The sequence below is a fragment of the Drosophila yakuba genome, chromosome 3R (assembly GCF_016746365.2).
Source record: "Drosophila yakuba strain Tai18E2 chromosome 3R, Prin_Dyak_Tai18E2_2.1, whole genome shotgun sequence".
Taxonomy (NCBI): domain Eukaryota; kingdom Metazoa; phylum Arthropoda; class Insecta; order Diptera; family Drosophilidae; genus Drosophila; species Drosophila yakuba.
Window position 1 is genome coordinate 27,088,087 of NC_052530.2, and position 23,422 is coordinate 27,111,508.

General features: G+C 40.0%; 2 protein-coding genes across 7 annotated transcripts in view; both read left to right on the plus strand.

Moving 5' to 3' along the window:
* Positions 1-23,422, plus strand: part of LOC6538519 (furin-like protease 1) — a 136,233-nt gene that overhangs the window by 53,036 nt on the left and 59,775 nt on the right. For all 6 annotated transcript variants that reach the window (XM_039376386.2, XM_015193413.3, XM_015193414.3 and 3 more), the window contains one exon: positions 4,628-4,654. The gene's annotated coding sequence lies outside the window, so the exon portion shown is untranslated. The remainder of the gene's footprint in view (positions 1-4,627; positions 4,655-23,422) is intronic.
* Positions 4,665-15,268, plus strand: LOC120321976. Its single transcript, XM_039376390.1, has 2 exons — positions 4,665-15,084; positions 15,140-15,268. The coding sequence occupies exons 1-2, from the start codon at positions 13,756-13,758 to the stop codon at positions 15,149-15,151; spliced, it is 1,341 nt and encodes a 446-aa protein (XP_039232324.1). The 5' UTR covers positions 4,665-13,755; the 3' UTR covers positions 15,152-15,268.

The following is a 23,422-nucleotide window of genomic DNA, read 5'->3' on the forward strand; positions in this document are numbered from 1 at the left end:
AAATGATGATGATGTGGCATTTGGAAAGTGGTGAAAACCCAACAAAATTCATCCCACTGCACTATGTCCGAATGCTGCAGTATTTAATTGAACTTCCTACGTACTTGCACCTCATGCATTCCGATCTGCAGAACATGCACATCGTAATGAACTGAACCAATTTGCATGTGCTATTCGGGTAATATGAAACCCATGGTAGAGCATAAATTTCTCAGCCCTTGGGGTTAATACTCAGACTTTGCTTGGGTATTTAGAAAACAATTTTCCCAGCAATGTGCATTTACCTCCAGCATAATCAAGTTCCTCCGTTGCCAGAAGTATGACAGAAATTTCAAGTGAGGTAAAACTTGCGTAGGCGATTCCATTTCACGATAATTCACTTCCCAAAATTGCTATTTCATATTTCTCATGTATAAAATTCAGCAAAACTCGAATGCTCATCTAAATTTCTCCAGGAATTTTCGAACTTTACCCTCTTTTTCCCCCCAGATGACTGAATTTTGAGTTCTCAAATATTTGCAAAACCCAACAACTTTAATATTTATCCTGCCATCCAGCAATGGCAACTAATTAAGCCATTTTTTATGGCCCACTCTATCGGTTAGCCAACTCAGTGCTGCAGCTGGCCAACACACCATCATACCAACTGTCTGAAACACCCAAAAGTCCACCGGAAAATCCACCCGCACCACCGCAGACTACAATGAACGCTGGAATGCGGGTTTTGGGTCTTCATGTTATCCTGCGGCTTTCGGTTTCATAGTAAATTATTATTATTATTATTTTACGGGGTCGAAGGAGGAGGTGAAGTGCCAGTGCCAGTGCCAGCTGCAGTTTCAGTGTTGTGGTTGCGGACAGTGTTGAAATTAAACAGTGTAAGCAGATTTCCTAAGCTCGTCCTTTTGCGAATGAAATCAAGTTTCTGGCGAATGGTTTTGCGGCTTCGGTCTTTCGACAAAATTAGTCAACAGCAGATAATTATTTATATTTTGCTGCAAAGGAACAATAACCCAGGCATAATTGCCCGTGGTTGAAGCGTCTAAATTTGTCAATGGTTTCGCCCAAACTTTTTGGAAATTCTTGTGGTCTACAGTCCAAAATATTGATGCTGTTCACCACTTGCGTTGCTAAATACGATTCATTTGCATTAGTTTGAATTGCACTGCGCAACTGTATAGGTTGGCTTTTTCGACGAAATCCGGCTTAAACTTTTGGCTCATTTAAACTTTTGTTTCCACCTGTAGATCGTTTATAAAAATCCCGCCCAGCGCAAACAAAATAGTAATAACGCTTAGTGCTCGCAAAAGTTTACGCGATTAAAATGCGAGAAAAGCCTGGACTTCAGACCCAAAACGATGGTTTAGCGGACTTCCCTAAAATCCGAAAAAAAGAGAAACTTTGTTAAAGTCTTTAATTTAATGCTTGGTTACCTTTTCTTTTCTCCAGTTTGGTTTTTTTTGTTGTTGTTAGGGCAACCAATCTCGAAATTGCTCGAGTGGCCCCCCGGAACACTTGAGCAAAGGAATAAGTTTAAAGTGTGCTCACAGCACTGCCGAAATGAACGAAATTGAGACCCAGCCGCTTACCTTTATTGTAAGGGATTTACGCCTGAAAGCATGTTAAAAAACAATAACTAGAAGATTTATTGTATGGGCCACCCGGCTGCCGTTGGTTCTGTTTTCATTAATATATGCCCAAAATGGTGCCTGCTCCTTTCATAAATTTTCCAGGTCAACTGTACCTCTCTGTATGCGAAATGTTTGCAGAGGCCTCTTTCTTAAAAGGTGTTTTTTCCATACCCTTATGATTATTGTCAGTTAGTCGGTGGACTAATTCGTATTTATAACTTACGACCAAGAGATAAATATGGCCGTTTATCTGAGCCAATTGCCCTTTAGCTAAGATGAAACTGCAATTAAAATAAATGGATTTATTTTTTTGGAAAATAAATGTTCTCCCATTACCAACACTGAAATTTATATAAGCGCTACTAGCACTGGTGATAACAAAGCTTTTACCAACACTGTGTGAATCAACCCGTTTTCAAACTGCGCATACATATATCTCTGTCTATTTAATTGTTATCCATCTAAAGCAAAATGATCAAATCCGGTGAACACTGTACAGCTTAATTGAAGAGGTAGTAACTTTTCCGCAAGTCAACTTCGAGCTTAATCATCCGTGCTTAAGTGGGGGAGATTTAGATGCTGTGGTCTATCAGCTAGACAAATCCCTGAGGCAAATATCATTTTAACAATGGCATTAAATGAATTTGCATAATTAGCTGCAGCTTAGTCAAGTGCTGGGACACCCCACGACCAACTTCCATTTATCCACGCTTTTCGCTCCCCTTGTGGCTTCGGTTGGTCCTGTGGCTATGATGCATGTGTGACATTAGCTCAGACACGTTATGCCAAATGTATTCACAGTGGGTGTGCCAGGACTGGGGGGAAATCCAGAGTAACTGGGGATGCTTAAGTTGAATTGTGAGATTTATGTGGTCCAAGGGATCTATAGGGAGGGAAAAATAATTAAACCGGCATGATTATTGTGCTATCTATAATGCGCATAGCTCTGGATCGATTTTAGTGGTTTTCGATTATGTTTACAGCTAACTGCGCACTTTGCATCAATTGGAAATGCATTTAACCAAGCAAATCCAGCTAAATCTGCATCTCAATTCATAATTCAAGCTTAAGCGAATCAAGTGAACAGCAATTTGCGAACTAATTAATTATGGAATAGCTGCAAAACGCATGCAAATAGAATGCGCTTAAGATGAAATCGCCGACAGTTAAATGAGATTGCCATAAATCTCTCAACGGCAATAAGGGGGCGAAGCGAAAGGACTTTGGACCAAGTTGGTCGAGTGAAAGTGAGATGTGAAAAGTTTAAAGGCCAAGTTAAGTCAACTCCTTGGCCAAGCATGTTTAGCAAAGTTCATTAAGCACTTAACAAACAGAGCGCACCAAGGGAACTTAATGTGCTTTGGCGTAATTCAACTAAACAAAGTACCAAAGTTCTTAGCCCAGTTTTCCTCGGTAGAGGGGAAACGAGATGGCTTGCTGCATAGATGAAAATCAAATGCGGTCATATCCCCACACACACTCTCTCCCCGAAAAGGACACCCCCATACCCACACACACACACACTCTAACCTATGTGTGCACATTCCACCCATACATGCAGGTTGAATGTTTTGGTCATTCAGCAGCGTCCTGGCATTTTTGCATTTACCGTCATCGTCCTCCGTCAGTGGCTGTAAAACTGTGCCACAGGACAATGTTGTGGATGCGGCGGTGGATCCTCCTAGTTTGGACACTTTAAAAAAAGGTCTACAAAGATAATAATAATATTATTTGGAGTTTTTAATTGCCAAACTAAAAAAACTGGGATGTTGAACAAACCATAGTTATTTCGCTTTTTCTTTTATATGTAGTATTAGAAATACTTCAAAGGCTCATTAATATTGACCCAATTGCTGGGTTACTTCATATGCTTTCGGATTCGAAAAGTTTATTTTCGAGTGCACAAGGATGGCAGATTGTAGCCAGCGAAAAGGTTCAGGGGGCACAGTTTGTTCAAGCGAACATTGTTAGCCTGCGGCCAAAAGGCTTTCAAAGTTTTCGTGGTTTGGCTGCCAAAGGGTGGTAAAGGGTGGCAAGATGGGCCAAGGGGTAAGGGACAAGAGGTGAGGGGTAAAGGGAAGCTGCTCTGAATTATTGCCAAACATGGTGGGTGGGCTGGTCCTGGCCCCGCAGAAAGGGGCAACCAATCGGCCGATGGTCTTTTGCCAAAGGATAAAAAAAAAAAGTTAATTGGCAAATGGCCAAATGAGTTCAAATTGAAGTTGGCTCAAAAGACAGGAAAAGCGGGTGAGCAAACTTGATTCATTCCGAATGAATTCAGTTCGAACGAAAGAAATAGTTGAAACTGCTGAAACTTCTAAAGAGGTTGAAGTTCGGAATTTATTTTATAATTTTAAATGGCTTTACATTACTAAGTTACTATATGAATAGAGAAACCTTAGGTGAAACAAGAAATCTATTTTAATACATTAATACAAATTTGACTGACATAAGGCATCAACATCAGAAAACCCCGAATCCCAAATTGTCATTGATAAATTTAGCCCGGCTGTCAACGCCTTTTTGTGGATTTCCCCGTTTGTCTTGTTGCTATTTTTAATATGCATCCCATTTGGATTTCGTTTACCCAGATACAGATACCCAGATACTGATCTATATATATATATATATATGTATATGTATCTTTTTGCCTACTTATCTTTGTTACTTTGAGCGACATATTTTACTGCTACGGTTTGCCCTCTTTTTCTACCTTTTCATTCTGTTTTTTTTCTCTGCCATCTTGGCCATTACCATTAGCATAAAATGGCTGCTGTTTCGCTGTCCATTTTGGGTATCCTGCACTTGGAAAGCTTCTCTAATTACGCTCTTAAAACAAAAAAGTTAATGCATAAAAAATAGCTCGTTAAATGTTTCCCCCCAGCAGCTCAATGACAACTTTCTTGATTTTATTATTTCTAAGCATTTTGCTCATGCAACAGACTCATAAAATAAATATTAAAAACTCTTTAATAATTTCTATATCTATTTCTTTGCAGATCCAATTAATTGAAATAGTACATTTGGTAAGTTTTGCAATTTTGCTTCAATTGGATTTGAATTTCAGCCTTGGTTGTATGCAAAAATATTTCTCTCAAGGACACAACTAACTAAATTGTACTGGTATTTCTCATAAAGCTTTGGGTTTAAATTTAATTTGGACAATGTATAAAGAAAGTTCAAGCTCTTAAAGTGTGAATAAAACTTCCTAAGAATTTAGCTGCTTCAACAAAATGCAGGAAATGGTTTGGCAAATGATTTGAACTTTTGCATCGTGCATTATGCTGACCTCAAAACTCATTAACTATGCTTTTTTGGGGGCGAATTCGAGCAATTTAGCGCCACAGAATATGCATTCCTTTTCGGGCTCTAATTGCTGGCATTTGGCATCCGAAAATTTGCCTGCCCAATGAAGCATGCCACCCAAATCCCCATTCCACTACGATTAAGCAAAAGATGAAGGAAAATGCAGTCGAAGCGCTGGGAAAAATGTAATTTAAAACTTTGTGCGACGTTGGCGCGAAAATACTTTTTTCTTTGGCGTTTTTTTTTCCAATGATTAAACGACATTAGGTGTGCTTATCTCAGCTCAAAATCAGTTGCACCCGCCAACCCGCATCTATGTGAAATGCCAAATTAGAGCGCCAACTTTTGATGCAACATTGCGATTGAATGTTTGGCATTTGGGGTTGAGTTGAACATGTACTCGCTTTGAAAATTGCATTCGGAAAATGCCTTTGGTTCGAAATTTCGGCGTTTGCTTAATTAACTGCTCTTATTGATTCTGGACGTGGCTTAAACCACGCACACAAGCTGGCTAATTGCCATTTGGTTTGAACCATTTCGTAGCATACTTTTGTGGGTCGCAATTATTTATCTGCCTTTCTAGCATCAGTTTATTATATTTTCGAAATCAAATTTGCTACTTGCTACTTTACCATTTAATTAATTTAATAAAAAATTATTAAGAACCATTTTATGTGCCTCAGTAATTAGTTAAACCACAACAAATGTTCGACATTTCATTTGTATTTGCATTTGGCCACAGTTTACTCAATATTTAGTTATGCTGGCATTATGACTGTTTCTCTATAGACCGGAAATCAAATTAACCACTTCTTGCCCAAGCACTCAATACTAATTCAATTAATTAATGTCGGACCGTGACCCCTTCTCCAATTATTCAACCATCAAACATGATGAACAAAACCGCACGAATATGGCTGATGAAAGCGTTGGTAAGTGGGCTAATGGCTTGATTGTCCAAGGTACCGGCCACTCAAACTCGTCCGGCTTCGGATATTGGTCCACCTAAACAATTGTCAATTAAATTTTGCTCCTGCTGCCCGGTGGTGGTTATAAATGCCAAGACACGTTCGATGCGGTGGTGGAATTTTCAATCGGTTAACACCCCCAAACCCCAGCCCCATACCACAGGACCTTCCACCCACCGGAGGTCTGTAGACGCGTCCCTAATTTGCATTAAAAGGTGCGCCATCTGGTTGCACCCCTTTTGGCCACCGGCAACTGGAAGCTGAAAGCTGAAAGCTGGCAACCAACTGTTGCTCAACCGGGTAATCAGTGGCAAAGAGGGGGCGAGGGTTGTGGCACGCATAACAGGCATTCGGGCATTGCAACCCTTCAGCAGTTGTTGATTTAATTTTATAATTTTAACGCACAATTTCCACAATAAATTTCCATTGTGGGGAGCCATGATTTGCGGGTAAATGCCTGTTGTCCTGGGAAATCATTTCGCAAATGGAATAAATTACTCACTGATCGGTGCCTGCAGCTAGAAAATAGTTTTCACCAAAATGAATTTATTATTTGACACGATTTCCAATCAACGTGAACGGCCATCAAATTGGCTAATTAAAGATGTGCGGTAACTACTTTTTTTTTTTTTAGATTTACACCAAAGCCACTTTCTATGTAGATTATCACGTGTGGGTGCAGCATGAAAATATTTAGTCAAGTGTTCGATTTCGAATTGAATGGCCAAAAATTGTGACACACTTGAGGTCTGAGCACAGAACCCAATGGAACATTTGTTTTTTCCTTTTATTTGGACAAAAATTGAAATTTAATTTCCTAATTGAACGGTTTTGCCATGTGCTTGCTTCTCCTACATCGCCCACCACTGGCAATTCCAATTTAATTGAAAATTTATCGGTTGCATTTGCATATGCTACGTTCGCTCTCTCTCTCTCTCTCTGAAATTGACATTCCCAACATGCACTTGTGGACCTTTCAAAGCCAAAAAATTGTTACGAATTGGATGTCTTCCTTTTTCCGAATTTCTTGTGAAGTGGAAGGGAAGCTTGTTTCTTTTATAGCCAGATATTCAAACTATTTTGTACTAGAGAACAAATTAAATGGGATACTACACATCTAAATCTTAGGAAACTGGCTTGTAAAAAGAATTTCCATACTGAGTAAGGGTTTTTTATATTTTGTTTAGAGAAATCCAGTAAAAATTGGCCATATAAAAGCGTCTGAAGAACGTTTAACTTATGGCCTCTGCCTTTCAATTTTCGACTGCAGCTGCATATGCTGGTCTTAATAATACATTCGGGTTATTGCGGTGCCCTTTTTCACTCCTCCCCCTGCGCATTTAATTTGCCATTGACAACGTGAAAAACTTCACATGGCATCGCTGAAATATTTGCGTGGTTCTCACCCTGCCATTTCCTCCGACGCTTTCATCAACATTAAATGACTGCGGCGCTTAATTGAGATTGTCGTGGGTGTGGGTGTGGGTGTTGGTGTGAGTGTGGGTTTGGCTCGCTTATTAATTTATTTTTTATGTTTAATAACAGGCGCAAGGCAGTGGCGCCATTGCAGAGTGTGACGCCAAAAAAAGCAGAAAAATCGCATAAAAAACGGGACAAAAATGTGGTTCGATAAAGCAGCAAGCCAATGACAATGACATTGTGAAGAGGTTGTAAATTAATACACCAACAGCAAACCGAGCTGGCATGCGCCACCCACCAGGTCATCATTATCTATCGCGTTTGTTTATCGTTGTTTATGTCCAGAGAGCCGAGTAATAGGTTCATAAATTTCCCCCCCATTTTCACGGAATAATTTCCGAATTGCGGCGTCGCAGGTTTCCTGTTTTTAAATGCAAGGCAGCAATTAAAGCCCTTTCGGGTGCAAAGAGCCACTTCTGTGTGGATTATGGATATCGTTAGCTTGCCAGTGTTCCCTCGCCTCATTTGGCGGTCGTTTAATTAATAGCAAGCTGATTAATTAGTGTTTGTGTGCGATATCCTTGGCCGCTGGGGAGCTGCAGGCTGCAGTGGGGGGAGTCACTCGGGAGTTGCTGGGGAATGCATTTCCGGGCTTAAACTGCACGAAATTGCATTATTTGCATCTACTGCCATGTAAAAGCTTATACTGGCAATGCAAATTGCCATTAATTTCATTAGTTGATTGTCGTCATGGAAATTCCCTTTGTGCATTTTATAATTGCCCGAACCGCAGCGAAACGATGGTGGAAAAATTGTAAAGGATGGGAACATGAACATGAACTAAGTGGAAATATGCATATGGTGCCGGCTAATAAATTAATTGGAGTGGGTGTGAAAATGGCGAAATTCTGTTTGTTTTGCGGTGGCTGATAAGTGCATATTCCCTTTGCACTTCCAACCATTGATTGCATTTAATTAAATAACGTTAGTTGTACATTTTACTCAGCCAGTTATAGAATAAATAAACATTTATATACTCGTTACTCGAAAGGTAGAAAGGTATACTAGATTCCCTCAAAAATATATAAAATATGATATGACATTTCACAAATATTTTATGATTACAAATATTTCGTGAATAAATTCATCAAATAAATGCCATTTATTTCAAACTCAACAGAGCCTGCCAAACTTCTTCTTTGGCTTTCGTTTTTCTCGTTATTTTCCATCGTTCCCTTATTTCATTATCCTTCAGCAATCGCTTTGCTGCAATCGAAACTTTTCAGATTACCCTAGACCAAAGCGAAGGAGCAAACAAATTTTTATATGGAATTATATTGCATTTTTATTACCTACCGCACATAAATTTTGTTTGTCACAGCAGCCGCCGGGCACGTAACATTTTAAAAAACAATTTTGTCTTGATACAATTTCTTGTATTATCACCGAAAATGTATGCAAACACACGAACTTGGCCAAAAGCAGGCGGCAGCGGAAAAGGAGACCGTTCAAAGGGGCGTATGGGCAATTTTATTTGCATGCTTGCGTTTCAACCGTTGCCCTGCGGCTCCTTATCACTTTATATACGACTGGGTGTGAGTGCGTGTGTGTGTGTGAGTGAGTGATTGTGTGTGTGTGAGTGAGTGAGTGTGTGTGTGCCGGAAGAGAGCCTCGATGGTGTGTGTAAGATATGGATTTGCTGGGAACGGGGACTCCCAATCGCGCAGGCAATCAAACTCGATGTTCCGGAACACGTATACGCCACCGTTAACTCAAATGTAATGAAAATGACAAAGGGTAAATTGATATAATCCGTTTTTGAGCTATGAGCATCGCAAATAAATGAAATCAATACAAAAACCGATTGTTTTAAATTTAAATTTTGTTTAGTTTAAATTTCGAATGTAATGTCATTTCTCAATTAAAATAGCTGGTATAAAAAGCTGTAAATATTGTGCATAATTTACATTCCTTACCTTTCTACTCGCACATAAAATACACAAAACAGACAGGTACGTAAATAATGCCAGACCTTTTTTTTTCCGGATATCAGCGTAAAATGGAGGGAAATCGGAGTGAGTGTGTGTGCGTTTAAAATTATATACATATTATACAGCCTGGGGAAAGTTGTTGTTTATTGTCTGACAAGGTGGCGCCGCTTTAATGCGTTTTCATGCCTTATTTAAAATGATTTTCCGTTTACCACTCATGAAATTACTTGCATTTATTGCATTTGTTTTGTTATTTCGTACATGAAATACAGTGTCACATAAAATTCCTCTATCCTCCCACCTGTTGCCAAGTTACAACATTTTTTACAAATATTTTTTATTAAATTTTCCGCAAAAGGCGATGTGAGAGAAAGTAACCGCAAAATTAAAACTCAATATGTGCGAAAGGGCGGGACATTCAATTAATGGACTGGAATGGCGCACACACATACACACACAGAGTAACCAAGTTGAATTAGTGGCAAACGGCAAAAGACAAACATCAATGTGTGGGTGTGCTGAGCGAGGGAGGGCGATAGCAGATGAATGGAGTGAGCGAGAGAGGACGATGGCCAATTCCCAGGACTCAAAGGAAGCCAAAGCCCCAGAAAAACGCCCTCGAGGCTCTTGAAGACAAAAGCGTAAAAGGAAAAACTCGAACATCTCAAAAGGAAGCCGAGCTATAGGGAGTGGCAGGAAAAGCATGACAGCTCAGCATATTCTGAAATGGGTAGAGTCGTTAGGTTGCTTCTTGGCAGGTCTAAGAAATGGACATGTACTGAAGAGCGATACATATGCAGATTTGGTCAAAATAATAGAAATATATATATATAAAGTTCATATCTGCACATATATTAACATTCCCCTTAAATAGAACTTTCAATGCGCTGCTACTGCATAAGCATATAAAGTATATTTGTATATCCCTAAGGTTCAAGTCTGCACATAAATTAACATTCCCATTGAATACTCATAGTCCTTCAAATGCACTGGTATTGCATAAGCAAACGATTAAGGATAAGACAATGCGGCTGATATCACAGACGACATATACAATTGCTTCAATAGCCGGAGAGAGAAATCAATGTCAGTATGACGCCCTTTGATGTTGTGGGCGTGCCCGGGGCGAAAGTAAACTGAATCTTATGTGTAATTGAATGTGTGCCTGTGTTTGCTGGGGGTTTTCCACTAAGCTCCCTAAAACCGCCCTCGACTGTGTATGGGATTGTTTAGCATAAGTTTCTTACATCCCATTTCCGGCCCCGCCTTCCATCTCTTTATGCAAATGCGTTGGCACTTTATTGCTTTTATTTATGTAATTTGTAGCATCTTCTTGTCATTTACGAAGACAAACATTTGCATTTTCCAACTTAGTTCGAGTGGGAATTCCGCAAAATAGCAAAAAGTTTGCGCTTGCTTTTTAATGTCATTTTGCTGGCAACTTGGAGAGAGCTTTGGAATTTATTGTTGCAGCCAAAAAGCCGCGGAAAGTATTTGGAATATTTTTAAGATGCCATTTTATTGACATCAAATTATTCTCTTTAATAGTTCTTAAGTATTTTTTTCATTCTAATGGCAACTTTCTAAAGTACTCAGATCTAAATTTATAAGAGAAGCTTTCTTCAGAATAGAATACTAAGTCAATTAGACGACCCTTTTTATTTTCCACACACTGAAAATGTCTGCCGCAAACATATTTATGCTAGTCAGCAAACTCCTTAAAATGGAGCAAAGGAAAACTGGGAAAAGGAAAACATACTGATAGAAAGAAGAGGTTGGGAGACACTGAGGAAAAAACGGAAAAGAACAGATGGCAGTCAGACAAGAAGGCAGGCAGAACCTCCCTATGTTTTATTGTTATGGCGATGTGTGTTATCCTTTTTTGTCGCCAAGCCTTTTCCCCGTTCGTCTGGCTTCCAATCGAGTTGTGGATCCGGATTCTCAGACACAATCTGAAACAGAATCAACGCCAGAATCTGAAACTGAACCTTAGCCTCTGGGCTCCTCACTCTGGCGGCATCAATCACATTTTTTCACAGACTTTTGGGGCCCAGCACTTTCGTATTTCCACTTCATTTTTGTCGATTTCGTGGGCAATCAGGCGCAAATGCCCACGGTAAGCTTGATTCTACGGCGCGAGAACCTGGGTGATTCACCTATTTATTAAGTTCATGACATGGCGTGAAAACAATCCCCACCCTCTGGTCATCATCATCATGACGTTGGCACTTTTGTAGTATTTTTCAGCCATTTTTTAAGCTATAGATATCTCTTTCCCCTTTTATTCGCTTTCCTTACCATTGGCAATCAAATTTTCGCCATTTGATGTCCTACTTATGCTTCATTGGAGACGTTTTAACCGCGCTTGTTCATATTGTAGACTGCTATGAGTTCCTGGAAAATCATACAAGAGTTCACTTAGACTTCTACATATTGTGGTATTAAATGTCTCAATATTTAAATCAATATACATTATTGATTTGCTTGGCGGATGTGTTAAAAACAAGAGATATACTTTCTGGGAGAGATGGAAAGTTGTATATACAATTACGACTAAATTTAACTTGATATATATTTCGGCTAATGATTCATTTCAACTTTTTGTAGGGGGAAAATTACAACGACGCAAAGCCGAGTGAACAGGTCCATTTCGTGGACTCGAAAATTTCCGCCACATTTGCCGCCATGATAAAAGAACATTTTTCCAACTGACCGAAGGCATTTAAAGTTTTCGTTTGCATTTTCCAGTTCTTTCCCTGCTTTTTTTTTATGATTGTCACGACTTTTGCCCGGCTCATCTGGCTTGTCCATCAGAATGAGGACCCGAGGCGAAGCTGCGACTCTCATTAGTTGAACAACTGAATTTGCCAGAGGCCAACTTTTCGGAGATCGGGGGAATACAGATATATACGGACGGATACATGCCTTAGCATTTCAATCGATGAGGTGGCTGAGGGGGAAAAGTTGTTCCTGCACTCGAACGCATACTAAAAAGGCCGCCAGCTGATGATGGGGAAAAAAGATGATGGTGGAGAAAAAAAATTAGAAAGCGAGAAAGTTGGAGCAAATTCAATTTTGTGCAAAAAAAAAGTTGGTCGTTCCAGCAACGAAAAAAAATCTTTTAATTCAATCGGCGCAGCGTTGGGAACTCTAGAGTTGTGTTAAGTTATTGACGTCTTGTTGTACTAGGCGTATACTTGATATTTCTCATAAATTTCTTTTCACCATTTCGTTGTATTAGGCGTATACTTAACATTTTTCCGAATTTTTTTTTTTTTTGTCGGTCCTTTCTCATCTTTCTCGTTGGACCGGAAGACGCAGATTTGCCTGCCAGATGCAGCTGCTGCTGCTTCTGGCGAAAACGGAAATGAGAAGTCATGGAGCATTTATCCAAGGATCTAACCACCATGGAGAACCGAACCCCTTGCCGCCCCTCATCGCCGTGCTTTGGGTTCTACTTTATTTTATTATTACGTTTTTGGGTCTGGGTCTGCTACTCACATTTGCATATCAATTTGTTGGCATTCGTTCGTGCTGCCTCCCCCCTTTTTTCCCCATTTTCCTATCTCGGCCCGCCCCATTTCATTGCATACTTTTGGGAGTCACTACCGAAGTGCATTTCCCATTGTTGTGTTTGGGGGGGGAAATACTAGAAGTGAATGCTGCGCGTAATCAGGCAAAAATCTGTCTAGCTTTTAGTTTTGTTTTCGCTTGGGGAGTGTCCCTACGGTTTTCGGGTCTCCGGCTTTGAAATCGGGATTTGGCATTGGGTTTCTTTGGTCCGCATTCTAATATTTTAGTGCCTTGTTTATTTGCCATTTGCTGCTACGTTTGCTTATCGCTTCTGACAAATGGCATCTGGTTAGAGGATTTCTGCTGCTTGGCTTTTATGGAGATTCCTGCGCTGAATGATTCTCATCTAAAATTTGTCTAGTATTTATGATGAATAAATCTCCAGGGACTTAGCTTGATTAAATGTGACTGTCGAGACATGATTAATGCCGTCAATGGTTCTTGACAAATATTGCTTACCCATTTTCGCCTTATATAAATTAAATATCTAGTATTTAGACTTTGCTGTATCTACTGTAGTAGGATAGATACCCTTTAGGCCCACAGTACCATGTATGTATCATGTAGTAGTTTAGGTTAACGTATGAAGCCCATGGTGGCAGAGAGAAGTATGCGATCATATCCCCGTTATAAGTAAGGACAATACTGTTGTCCCGCTCTTACTTATAAGTTAGCTTTAAGAGATAACAATGTACATACACCTAGCTCTCACGCATGAGAGAGCATAAGAAAAACGAAGAAGCAAAGCGCGGCATTCGGTCGCTGGTACTGGAAGAATAAAGTCGCGAATAAAGAAGAACTGTACTAAGCAAATCGTCGCACCGGAGGTATTTCGAGCGTTTACAACACCAGAAGTGGTCATTACTCACTATGCCTGACACCATATTAAATCAATTCTCGGTGCAACAACTAAAAAAATGGTTGGGAGCCCTTGGACGCCAAACTTCCGGCACTAAAGCGGAGTTGATAGGGCGTCTTCAAGCCATTTCTCCGGAAAAACGTGGCGATCCACCGTCAAACAACGGATCAGCAACGGAAGCAACGGATGGAGCTGCATCGCAGCTAGCACAACGAGAGCTGCAAGAGGGAGACACACCAGCGACCCCGTTAGACGCGCAATCGGCGGCGTCAGAGACCCTAGAAAGTCTGGATTTGGAGCAGTTATCGCTAGTGGATGCCGAAAAAGCCACCCTGCAGAAAATTCGTGACGAAATAGATGCAAACATGGCCGTGTTGCAGAGCATTTACACAGAAATCGACGAGGCGAACAAGAACAAGTCCGTTCATGCTGGGCAAGCCCATGACGTCATCGAAAATAACATTGAAAATGATGGCAATGTTAACATGTGCGCTAACAGCACCAATGTTAAAGCTAACAGCACCAAAGTGACCATCACTGCCGATAACATGATCGGGGGAGATACCAGTGTTGGAAAGGAGACCACTAGCAGTGACGATCAACGCCAGAGTACAAATGTAAACAAACTCTTGGAATCGCCAGCAGCAGCGCTCGCCTTGGCAAAAGAGGTCACCATGGAGTACGACGGCAGCGTGTGTGTGCGTAATTGGGTCACACAGTTCCAGAACATCGGCAAGATCTACAATTTGGACGACGCCTGCTTGCATATGCTTCTAATTGCCAAGCTGAAAGGGAGTGCACAACGCTGGCTGCACGCAAACACCACGCGAATTCTGGAGTCAACCGATCAGCTGTGTAAGCAGTTAATTGTGTCATTTGGGGTCAAAATGTCCAAAGGAGAATTGAGGAGCGCATTCCAAAAGCGCGAATGGCGTTCAGAGGAGAAATTTGCGGCTTATTTCGAGGACAAGATGATGCTGGCCAACGATATCAACATCGATCTGGAGGAACTCCTGGAAAACATTATCGAAGGAATTCCGGCACCAGCGCTACGCAATCAGGCCCGCATACAGTGCTTTTCCGAACCGATGCAGGTTTTGAGAGCCTTCTCGGAAGTACGTCTGCCAAAGCACAAGCCGGATAATAGTTCGCCAAAACGCTTCTATGAAGGAGGCCCAGCTAAGAAGGATTTGCGTTGCGCCAACTGCAACTCAAAAGGACACTTCGCCAAGGAGTGCCTGAAGCCGAAGAGAGAGCCCGGATCCTGCTACGCTTGTGGAGCGTTCGGACACTTCGTCGGACAATGCCCGGAGCGCAAGAGCGCCAATATCAACAATTATGTAAGGCAGGTTAAGATTTTTTTTCACAGTAGCTATAAAACCCCACTAATTACAGAATGCCTCATAGACACCGGGAGCCCAATATCATTTGCAAAACTAAGCAGTATATCCAGTGAAGTCAACTTAGAGTCTGCTGCTGAAAACTATTTCGGGCTAAATAAAAGCCAACTAATAATACTCGGAAAAACCTTATGTGACATTACAAAAGAAAGAATAAAATGTTATTTTGATTTATACGTAGTTCCAGACGGGTCTATGAGTCATAATGTAATCCTTGGACGAAATTTTATGGAAGCTTGCCAGCTTAAACTGGATCCAGATACTTTGGGAAGGATTACGGTTAACTCATTAAATGAGGAAACAGTTAGTACCTTAGACAATGATACAGTTAGTGAGACAGTTAGTAAAACAGTTAGTGAAACAGTTAGTGAAACAGTTAGTAATACAGTTAGTGAGACAGTTAGTGATACAGTTAGTAATACAGTTAGTAAAACAGTTAGTGAAACAGGTTATGGAACAGTTAGTATAGCAGATATCGAAACGAGTAGTAAAACAGGTAACCCTGCAGTTATTAAAACACTGAACGAAACAGTTATTCCTTTAGGCAGCGTTACAACGGATTCCGCACTTAGTCAGAAATTTTATAATACAGTTAGGCCCAGTTATGAAAAAGCAGTTAGAGAAATTTTTAGCATTGATTACCAAGAGGATGAGCAAATGAATTACATATGCGGCGCAGAAAATGACCGAGCCTTAAACTGTCAATTGAAAGAGATTATCAAAAGCAACTACTTAAATGTTAGAAAGCCTACCGAACCTCTAGTCAGATGTGAAATAAAACTATGTTTAGAAACGTCAAAACCATTTAGCTGCTCACCAAGAAGACTTGCCTACTCAGAAAAGGAGAAATTACAAAAATTGTTAGATGAATATATGAAAGAAGGGATTATACGACCTAGTGAATCCGAATATGCTTCGCCAATAGTTTTAGTTAAAAAGAAAACGGGAGACATACGACTATGCATAGACTTTAGAAAACTAAACAAGATATTAATCAAGGACAATTACCCGATACCGCTTATCGATGACCTCTTAGACAAACTAGTTAACAAGAAAATTTTTTCGAAACTTGATTTAAAAAACGGTTATTTTCATGTATTTGTTAATAAGGATTCGGTTAAATACACCTCATTTGTTACACCGTTAGGTCAATTCGAGTTTCTCAGGATGCCAATGGGGCTAAAAACTGCATCGGCAGTGTTTCAAAGATTTGTAAACAAAATTTTCGAGGATCTCATTAGGGACAACAAAGTAATTGTATACATGGACGACATCATGATCGCCAGCAAGGACACGGAGGAACACTTAAGAACCTTAAAGGAAGTGTTTCTCAGATTAGCTCAAAATAAATTAGAATTAAGAATGGATAAATGTGAGTTTCTTCAAACAAATATTAAGTATTTAGGATTCATTATAAACGGCGAAGGCATTAGGGCAGATGATAAAGGTATAGATGCCATACAACATTTTCCAATTCCAGACAAGATGCAATCCGTTCAAAGTTTCCTAGGTTTATGTTCATACTTTCGTAGATTCATAAAAGATTTTTCAACATTAGCGAAACCGTTATACGACCTCTTGAGAAAAGACGAGAAATTTAAATTTGGAGAAAAAGAAATGAGCTGTTTTTCTACGCTCAAGGAAAAGTTAGTGCAGGCGCCGGTTTTAGCCATTTATAATTTCAAAGACGAGATAGAGCTGCACTGTGACGCAAGCGCTCTTGGCTTCGGTGCCGTATTATGTCAAAAGAAAGAGGATGGAAAATTGCACCCCATATTTTATTTCTCAAAACGTACAACAGTCGCTGAGGCAAAATATCACAGTTTCGAACTGGAGACGATGGCAATTATTCACGCACTGAGACGATTTAGAATATACTTGTATGGAAAACGCTTTAAAATTATCACTGATTGTAATTCACTTACTTTAACACTGAATAAGATTGAACTGAATCCACGAATAGCTAGATGGGCGTTAGAGCTCCAGAACTACGACTATGAACTTATACATAGAGAAGGTAAAAGGATGCAGCATGTAGATGCTCTTAGTAGATGTACGAATATCATGAATCAAATACGTTTGAAGACAATTTAGTAATTTGCCAAGCCAAAGATCAAAAAATTCAAGAAATTAGAAAACTGTTAGAGGAAAATGAACATAAGTTATACGAAATGAGAAACGGAATAATTTATAGAAAATGTAACGACGGCAGACTATTATTTTATGTTCCCACAGACATGGAAGATCATATTCTATTTAAATATCACAATGAGATCGGACACATAGGTAGAGACAAAATGTTAGATATAATTTTGAAATCTTATTGGTTTCCCAATGCCAAAGACAAATGTTTAAGCCATATAGAAAATTGTTTAAAATGTGTTGCGTTCTCCCCTAAGACGGGTAAGGAGGGATTTCTGCACTGCATTCCAAAAGGTAGTCAACCGTTTGAACTAATACATATCGATCATTACGGCCCAGTCGACTCGGGTAGATCCAAAAAACATATTTTTGTTGTCATCGACGGTTTTACTAAGTTCGTACGTTTATACACTACAAAGACCACCAATACAAGAGAAGTCATAACAGCTTTAAAAGACTATTTTAGAGCATACAGCAAGCCTAGATGCATTATTTCAGACAGGGGAAGTTGTTTTACATCCAAGGAGTTTGATGATTTTATGTTAGAGTTTGATGTTAAGCATATGAAGATTGCGACTGGATCACCACAGGCGAACGGACAGGTTGAAAGAGTCAACAGAAGTTTAGGTCCAATGATAGCGAAACTGGTAGAACCAGAGAAAGGTATATATTGGGATACAGTAATAGATAAGGTGGAGCACGTTCTAAATAATACACAACACCGCAGTATCAAGCAAACTCCAAGCAAAGTTCTTTTTGGTTTAGAGCAAAGAGGAAAAATAGTAGACGAATTGAAAGAAAAACTAGAAGAATTAGATAACACTCCAGAAGATAGGGATTTAGAGAAGATTAGGAGCGAAGCAGAAAATAATCAAGGAAAAGCTCAAGAGTATAACAAAACCCAATATGACAAGTCCGCCAGAAAACCTTCTGAATACAAAATAGGAGATTATGTAATGGTAAAAAATTTCGACAGCACAGCAGGTATTTCTAGAAAATTGATTCCAAAATGTAAAGGTCCATATATGATTTCCAAAATATTGAGAAATGACAGATTCTTATTAAAAGACGTAGAAGGTTTCCAGGTATCCCGTAACCCGTACCAAGGTGTCTGGAGCATTCAAAACATTAAACATTGGATAGGCAATAAGAAAAATAAACGAACACACAATTAAACACTGTTAACAAGGTCAACAAACATATATAGTACGTGCAATTACATAAATATTTAAGATACAAAATCATTATATATGTAACTACAAACAAAAAAAAAAATGTAAACCATGATCAGGGGATCAGCTAGTCAGGACGGCCGAGTTGTAGTAGGATAGATACCCTTTAGGCCCACAGTACCATGTATGTATCATGTAGTAGTTTAGGTTAACGTATGAAGCCCATGGTGGCAGAGAGAAGTATGCGATCATATCCCCGTTATAAGTAAGGACAATACTGTTGTCCCGCTCTTACTTATAAGTTAGCTTTAAGAGATAACAATGTACATACACCTAGCTCTCACGCATGAGAGAGCATAAGAAAAACGAAGAAGCAAAGCGCGGCATTCGGTCGCTGGTACTGGAAGAATAAAGTCGCGAATAAAGAAGAACTGTACTAAGCAAATCGTCGCACCGGAGGTATTTCGAGCGTTTACACTACTTAATCTAAAGCTACGATTTTAAATATAAAACTTACAGAACTAATTTGTATTTTGCCTACATTTTTAATCAATTTAAGTGTCATGCTGTGACCCCAATTCACTGAAAAACTTCGTCGTTTTATTACCAATTTAACAGACCAAATTGTTACACAACATATATGATTGTCATCAAGAAGAAAAAAACCCCGCTGGGAAATTCCACAACTGCTAAATGGAAGCTGTCGTTTGTTTTGACATTTCGCTAATAACTGAAAATTAGTGTTTTTGCAGTCTGTGGAATTGCAATTCCCAACAAAAAAATAGAGTACCAAAATTGAGCTGAATGTAAAAAGGTAGTTAAAAATGTGCCCGGATAAATGCAAGCAAATTAAGAGTCAACGAAAGCTAAAAAATTTAGGTGTAATTTGACTGCGAATATAGAAAAAAATTTAAAAATATGTTATACATTTTATATAGTATTGGTTTGTCCTGAAAAAAGTGCTTGTAATTCCTACATTTTCCGGACACCGAATTGTTTGCAAGTGTAGTACTGACAGCGCTATTTTTGTTCTCATTTTTTGACTTAAACCGGAACAAAGCTGCATCAAAAAATTGTTTACTTGTGCAATTTAACCACTTATAGTGGGTTTTACCACTGGATATTTGCATATGCATGAGCAGGGATCCATGTAGTAGAAGTCCTTGGCTGCGAATCCCGGGTGGCTCGACAATATGGCGACACTAAGCTCTGCACTCGAGCAACACAATTGGCGCATTGAAGAGGAATTTGCGCGTTCGCGGTTTTTTGCTGCATAAGCATCCAGAGGGAGGAAAAGGCAAAATCCAGCCACTGATTATGAAGTATTGTGCCAATATTAAACTGCTAAGCCATCGTGGCTGTAGACATTGGTGCAACTAAGCCCGTTGAGTTCCCTAACGAGCAATACCAGAACATGGTCAACTTTCGGCACCCCCATTTGTCATGCAAATAACAAGGACAAAAACAAGCGAAAAAGTTTTGTGCAACAACAAGATGCAGGAAATGGTTACAGGCGCAAACTTTCTAATTGTCTAAATTACATAGACACCGCACAAACTACACCTACTACGACCTAATGAAATGGGGGTACTGGGGCTTCTTTTACCTTGGCTTGGGGTGCCCTAAAGTGGGTGGCATGATGCGGCGATGTCTGTTTGTTGTTGCGGCCAGCGGTGGGCTTTGGCGCAGCTTTTCAGCTTTTCGCAGTTAATTTTTATTGGCCAAGTCCTTGTTTGCATTACTTTTGTGCAGCGACTTTTGGGGATTTTCATTTAATTTAATTTCTTAAAAATTTCCAAACTGTATGCAGGCAAAAAAGAAGATTTCTTATTAGCAAATAGGTTTAGACAGCGTAATTTAGATTATGATAACTAAGTACTATACATTATGTTGGGCCTTACGTGTGCCCACTGTTTAAAACGAAAAAGCTGCATAGGAACTTGGTTGAAATACCCATTTGCTTGTACCCAATTTCCATGAAATTCTCGTAAAATAGAATCGCCTGTTTGGCAGGCTTCGCAAACAAATGTTCTGCATATTTTTTGGAGCGTGAAAAAATTATTAGCGCATTGAGTTCCATTGCCAATGTGTGAGAAAGGCTGTATATATATTTCAATATATCTGTATTGTGGCCCTGTCATTTGCCACTTTTGGCACATTTGTTGTGCGTAAAATGTGCTGTCTCACTCTTTGGCCTTTCGGCCATATCCCCCTCTCGCTTTCCCTTCTCTCGCATGCAATGGCATCTCCCCTGCGAGCACTTGGCATAATAATGAAAAATTAATCGGTAAAAATCCGCAGGAAAAGCATCCATTGCATACATTTCGGCGCCGGGCTTAATTGAAATGACGACAATCGGCAAACGGGCGCCACTACGCCAAAAAAGAGATATAAGTGAGAAAGAGAGGGGTGTAGGTTGAGAGGAAAGAGAAAGAAAGTTGTTGAGAGAGAAAGAGGGAGCCACCAGCATGAGCGAATAGACACGCATAAATTTTGCACAAACAGGCGAACAAGGTCCCTGAAAGTATGCAGCAAGCTGTGCATACTAATAACCTGCATTTCGGTGGTTGGCTCTGGATTTTTCGGTGGTGCCGCCACCGAAACCATTACATTGCCTCGCCCCCGGGTAACTGATGCCATTGCCATCAGCAGCACTAGGTCCCCAGACCTCAGACCCCAATCCCCAATCCCCGATCCCCGATTTCCAATCCCCAATCCCTGATCCCTGATACCCAATACCCAACCACCGTCACCAGACTCCATGCGGATTACACGCCGTTTTCTTGTTGCCTTTGCTGTTTGCGTTTTTGTGTTTGGCGTCCTGCAACTGCAGTTGGCATCAAAATTGTGCGCATATTAAGTTGTTGATTTGTTGATTTACACTTGGCCTCGCCGCTTACCACCTCCACGAAATTTCCCACAGAAATTCAACCGCAAAAACGCCGATTTAGCCAGAGATGGGTATCAGATGTGCACAGTGAATGGGCTGTGAAGTACGAATTGGAAAGCAGATGCAGTACTTTTATAATGCTCTCATTAATTTCGGTTTTAACAAACAAACATTTACAGATTCAAGACAAACTAATTACCTCCTTGGAACTTTTCTCTGCTGTTACTGTTGATAGTTGATATACTGTCCTTAAAAACAATTTCATTATCATTGTCAACGTTAATGCAGTCTATCAAGGGACACAAAGCAGCAAGAAGTGCACTTTGCCCACCTTAACTTCTGTTTTTTTGTTTCGCCCCCTTTTACCCACAACGAGTCGCATCTTCATCAGCCTTCGGATCATCTTCACCTCCTTTCACAATATCATCGTCATCGTAGTGGGCAACATCATCATCGTCGGGCTGCTCACCTTTCTCAGTGTTGCATTACCCATCTGCATTTCCGTCGTGAGCGTTGCAACTTGCGACTGTTGCAAGAAATGGCTGCTGCACCATCCTGAAGAAGACCCTGACTTTTCTGGATGGCTTAATAGCCTTTCCCGGGCTACAAAGGAGTTCTCTTGCGACTTGTTGAGTGTTGAGGAAATATGAAATTTTCTAAATTCCGGTAGTGCAGCATAACAGCATAAGTTTGTGGTAGCTTGGAATTTTGCTGAACGCAACTAGATCTTTTACACTATGTAAATTGTTGAACGAGGTGAATAATGTAATTCTTGAGGCTTTCAGTAATTATAATTTTACAATTTATAATTATTACATTCCACATTTTTTTAGAGTATGCAAACTTTCGTGTACCTCCTGGGCATTGAAATTGTTTAAGAAAGAGAAGTCATAATTGCGCTTTATGTTATATGAGCAGCAAAGTGATGTTGAAAATTCAGTTGAGTTGGGGGATTCTTTGAGTTTATGGAATGAAGAGCTGTCAGAAAGGGTCCTTTTTACTCCTTTTTTTTTGTGTTGTGCAAACCCTTCTACTGTCGGATTGCACTTCAGGTAGGTGCTGTTGTTGTACGCTCTTGCCCTGAGGCGTCTTTTGTTTGGAATGAAATTTGTATGGACTTTTTTATATTCGCATACTTTTAGGAGCTCCTCCTTTTGGTTTCCCAGGTGGTGCTTACATTAAGCGGTATTCAGAGCCCACTGAATGGAGTGCGCCCAGCCACGATTTCCACCTGGAGAGTTAATTTCGCAAATGCAGCGGCGAAGAAAAGCAAGTGAAACAAAAGCTGAAGGAAAATCCCTTCCATCGCCATGACACATGTTGGTATTGGCGGCATTCTTGTCTTTGCTTTTTCTTTTTCCCCAGTTTTCACCATCCTTGGTCATTTATCTTACGCCTCGGTCGCTGCAAGTGACCATGCAAAATCAATTAATGCCGGCGAGGCACTCAAATTGCATTGCATACCGCAGGGTTTTTTCACCGGCTATTTCCACCCATCCCACCCACTTTGCTGGGCCTCACTTAATACGCATCGTTGTTTGCACATTAAGAAGCAATCCGATACTCAAGCCGACTCGAAATGGAAAATACCGAGCGGTGGATATATATATATATTCGTACGGTGTACAAACAATGCAAAATAATTAAGAATTCGTTGGTCCGAAAAGCACACGATACCATTATCCTTTAAGTCGTCACAGCGAACGTTCGAGGGATTTCATTACCGCATGGATGTCGGCATTAACATAACTTTAATTTTATTGTAGATCAGGTAAATTTGCACGCCGGCGAAATGATTGATTGACACCCGAGATTTTATCGAAATACGCATCGTTGATTTTGCATTCAATTTTCCCTTTGACTTTTTAATTAATGCGGGCTCATCTTTAAGCATTCTTAATTATTTTTATACATTTTCTATAACAGTTAAAAGTATTGGCAATTTTATAGTCTGCTTAAATCTGAAAAATATTGTAGTACAATTTAAATGCTTTTTTGATTTTTTCGTACACCAACTAGCAATTTGTGGCACAACTGTACGTCTTTGACATCCCTTGACATCAGAGGAAATCCT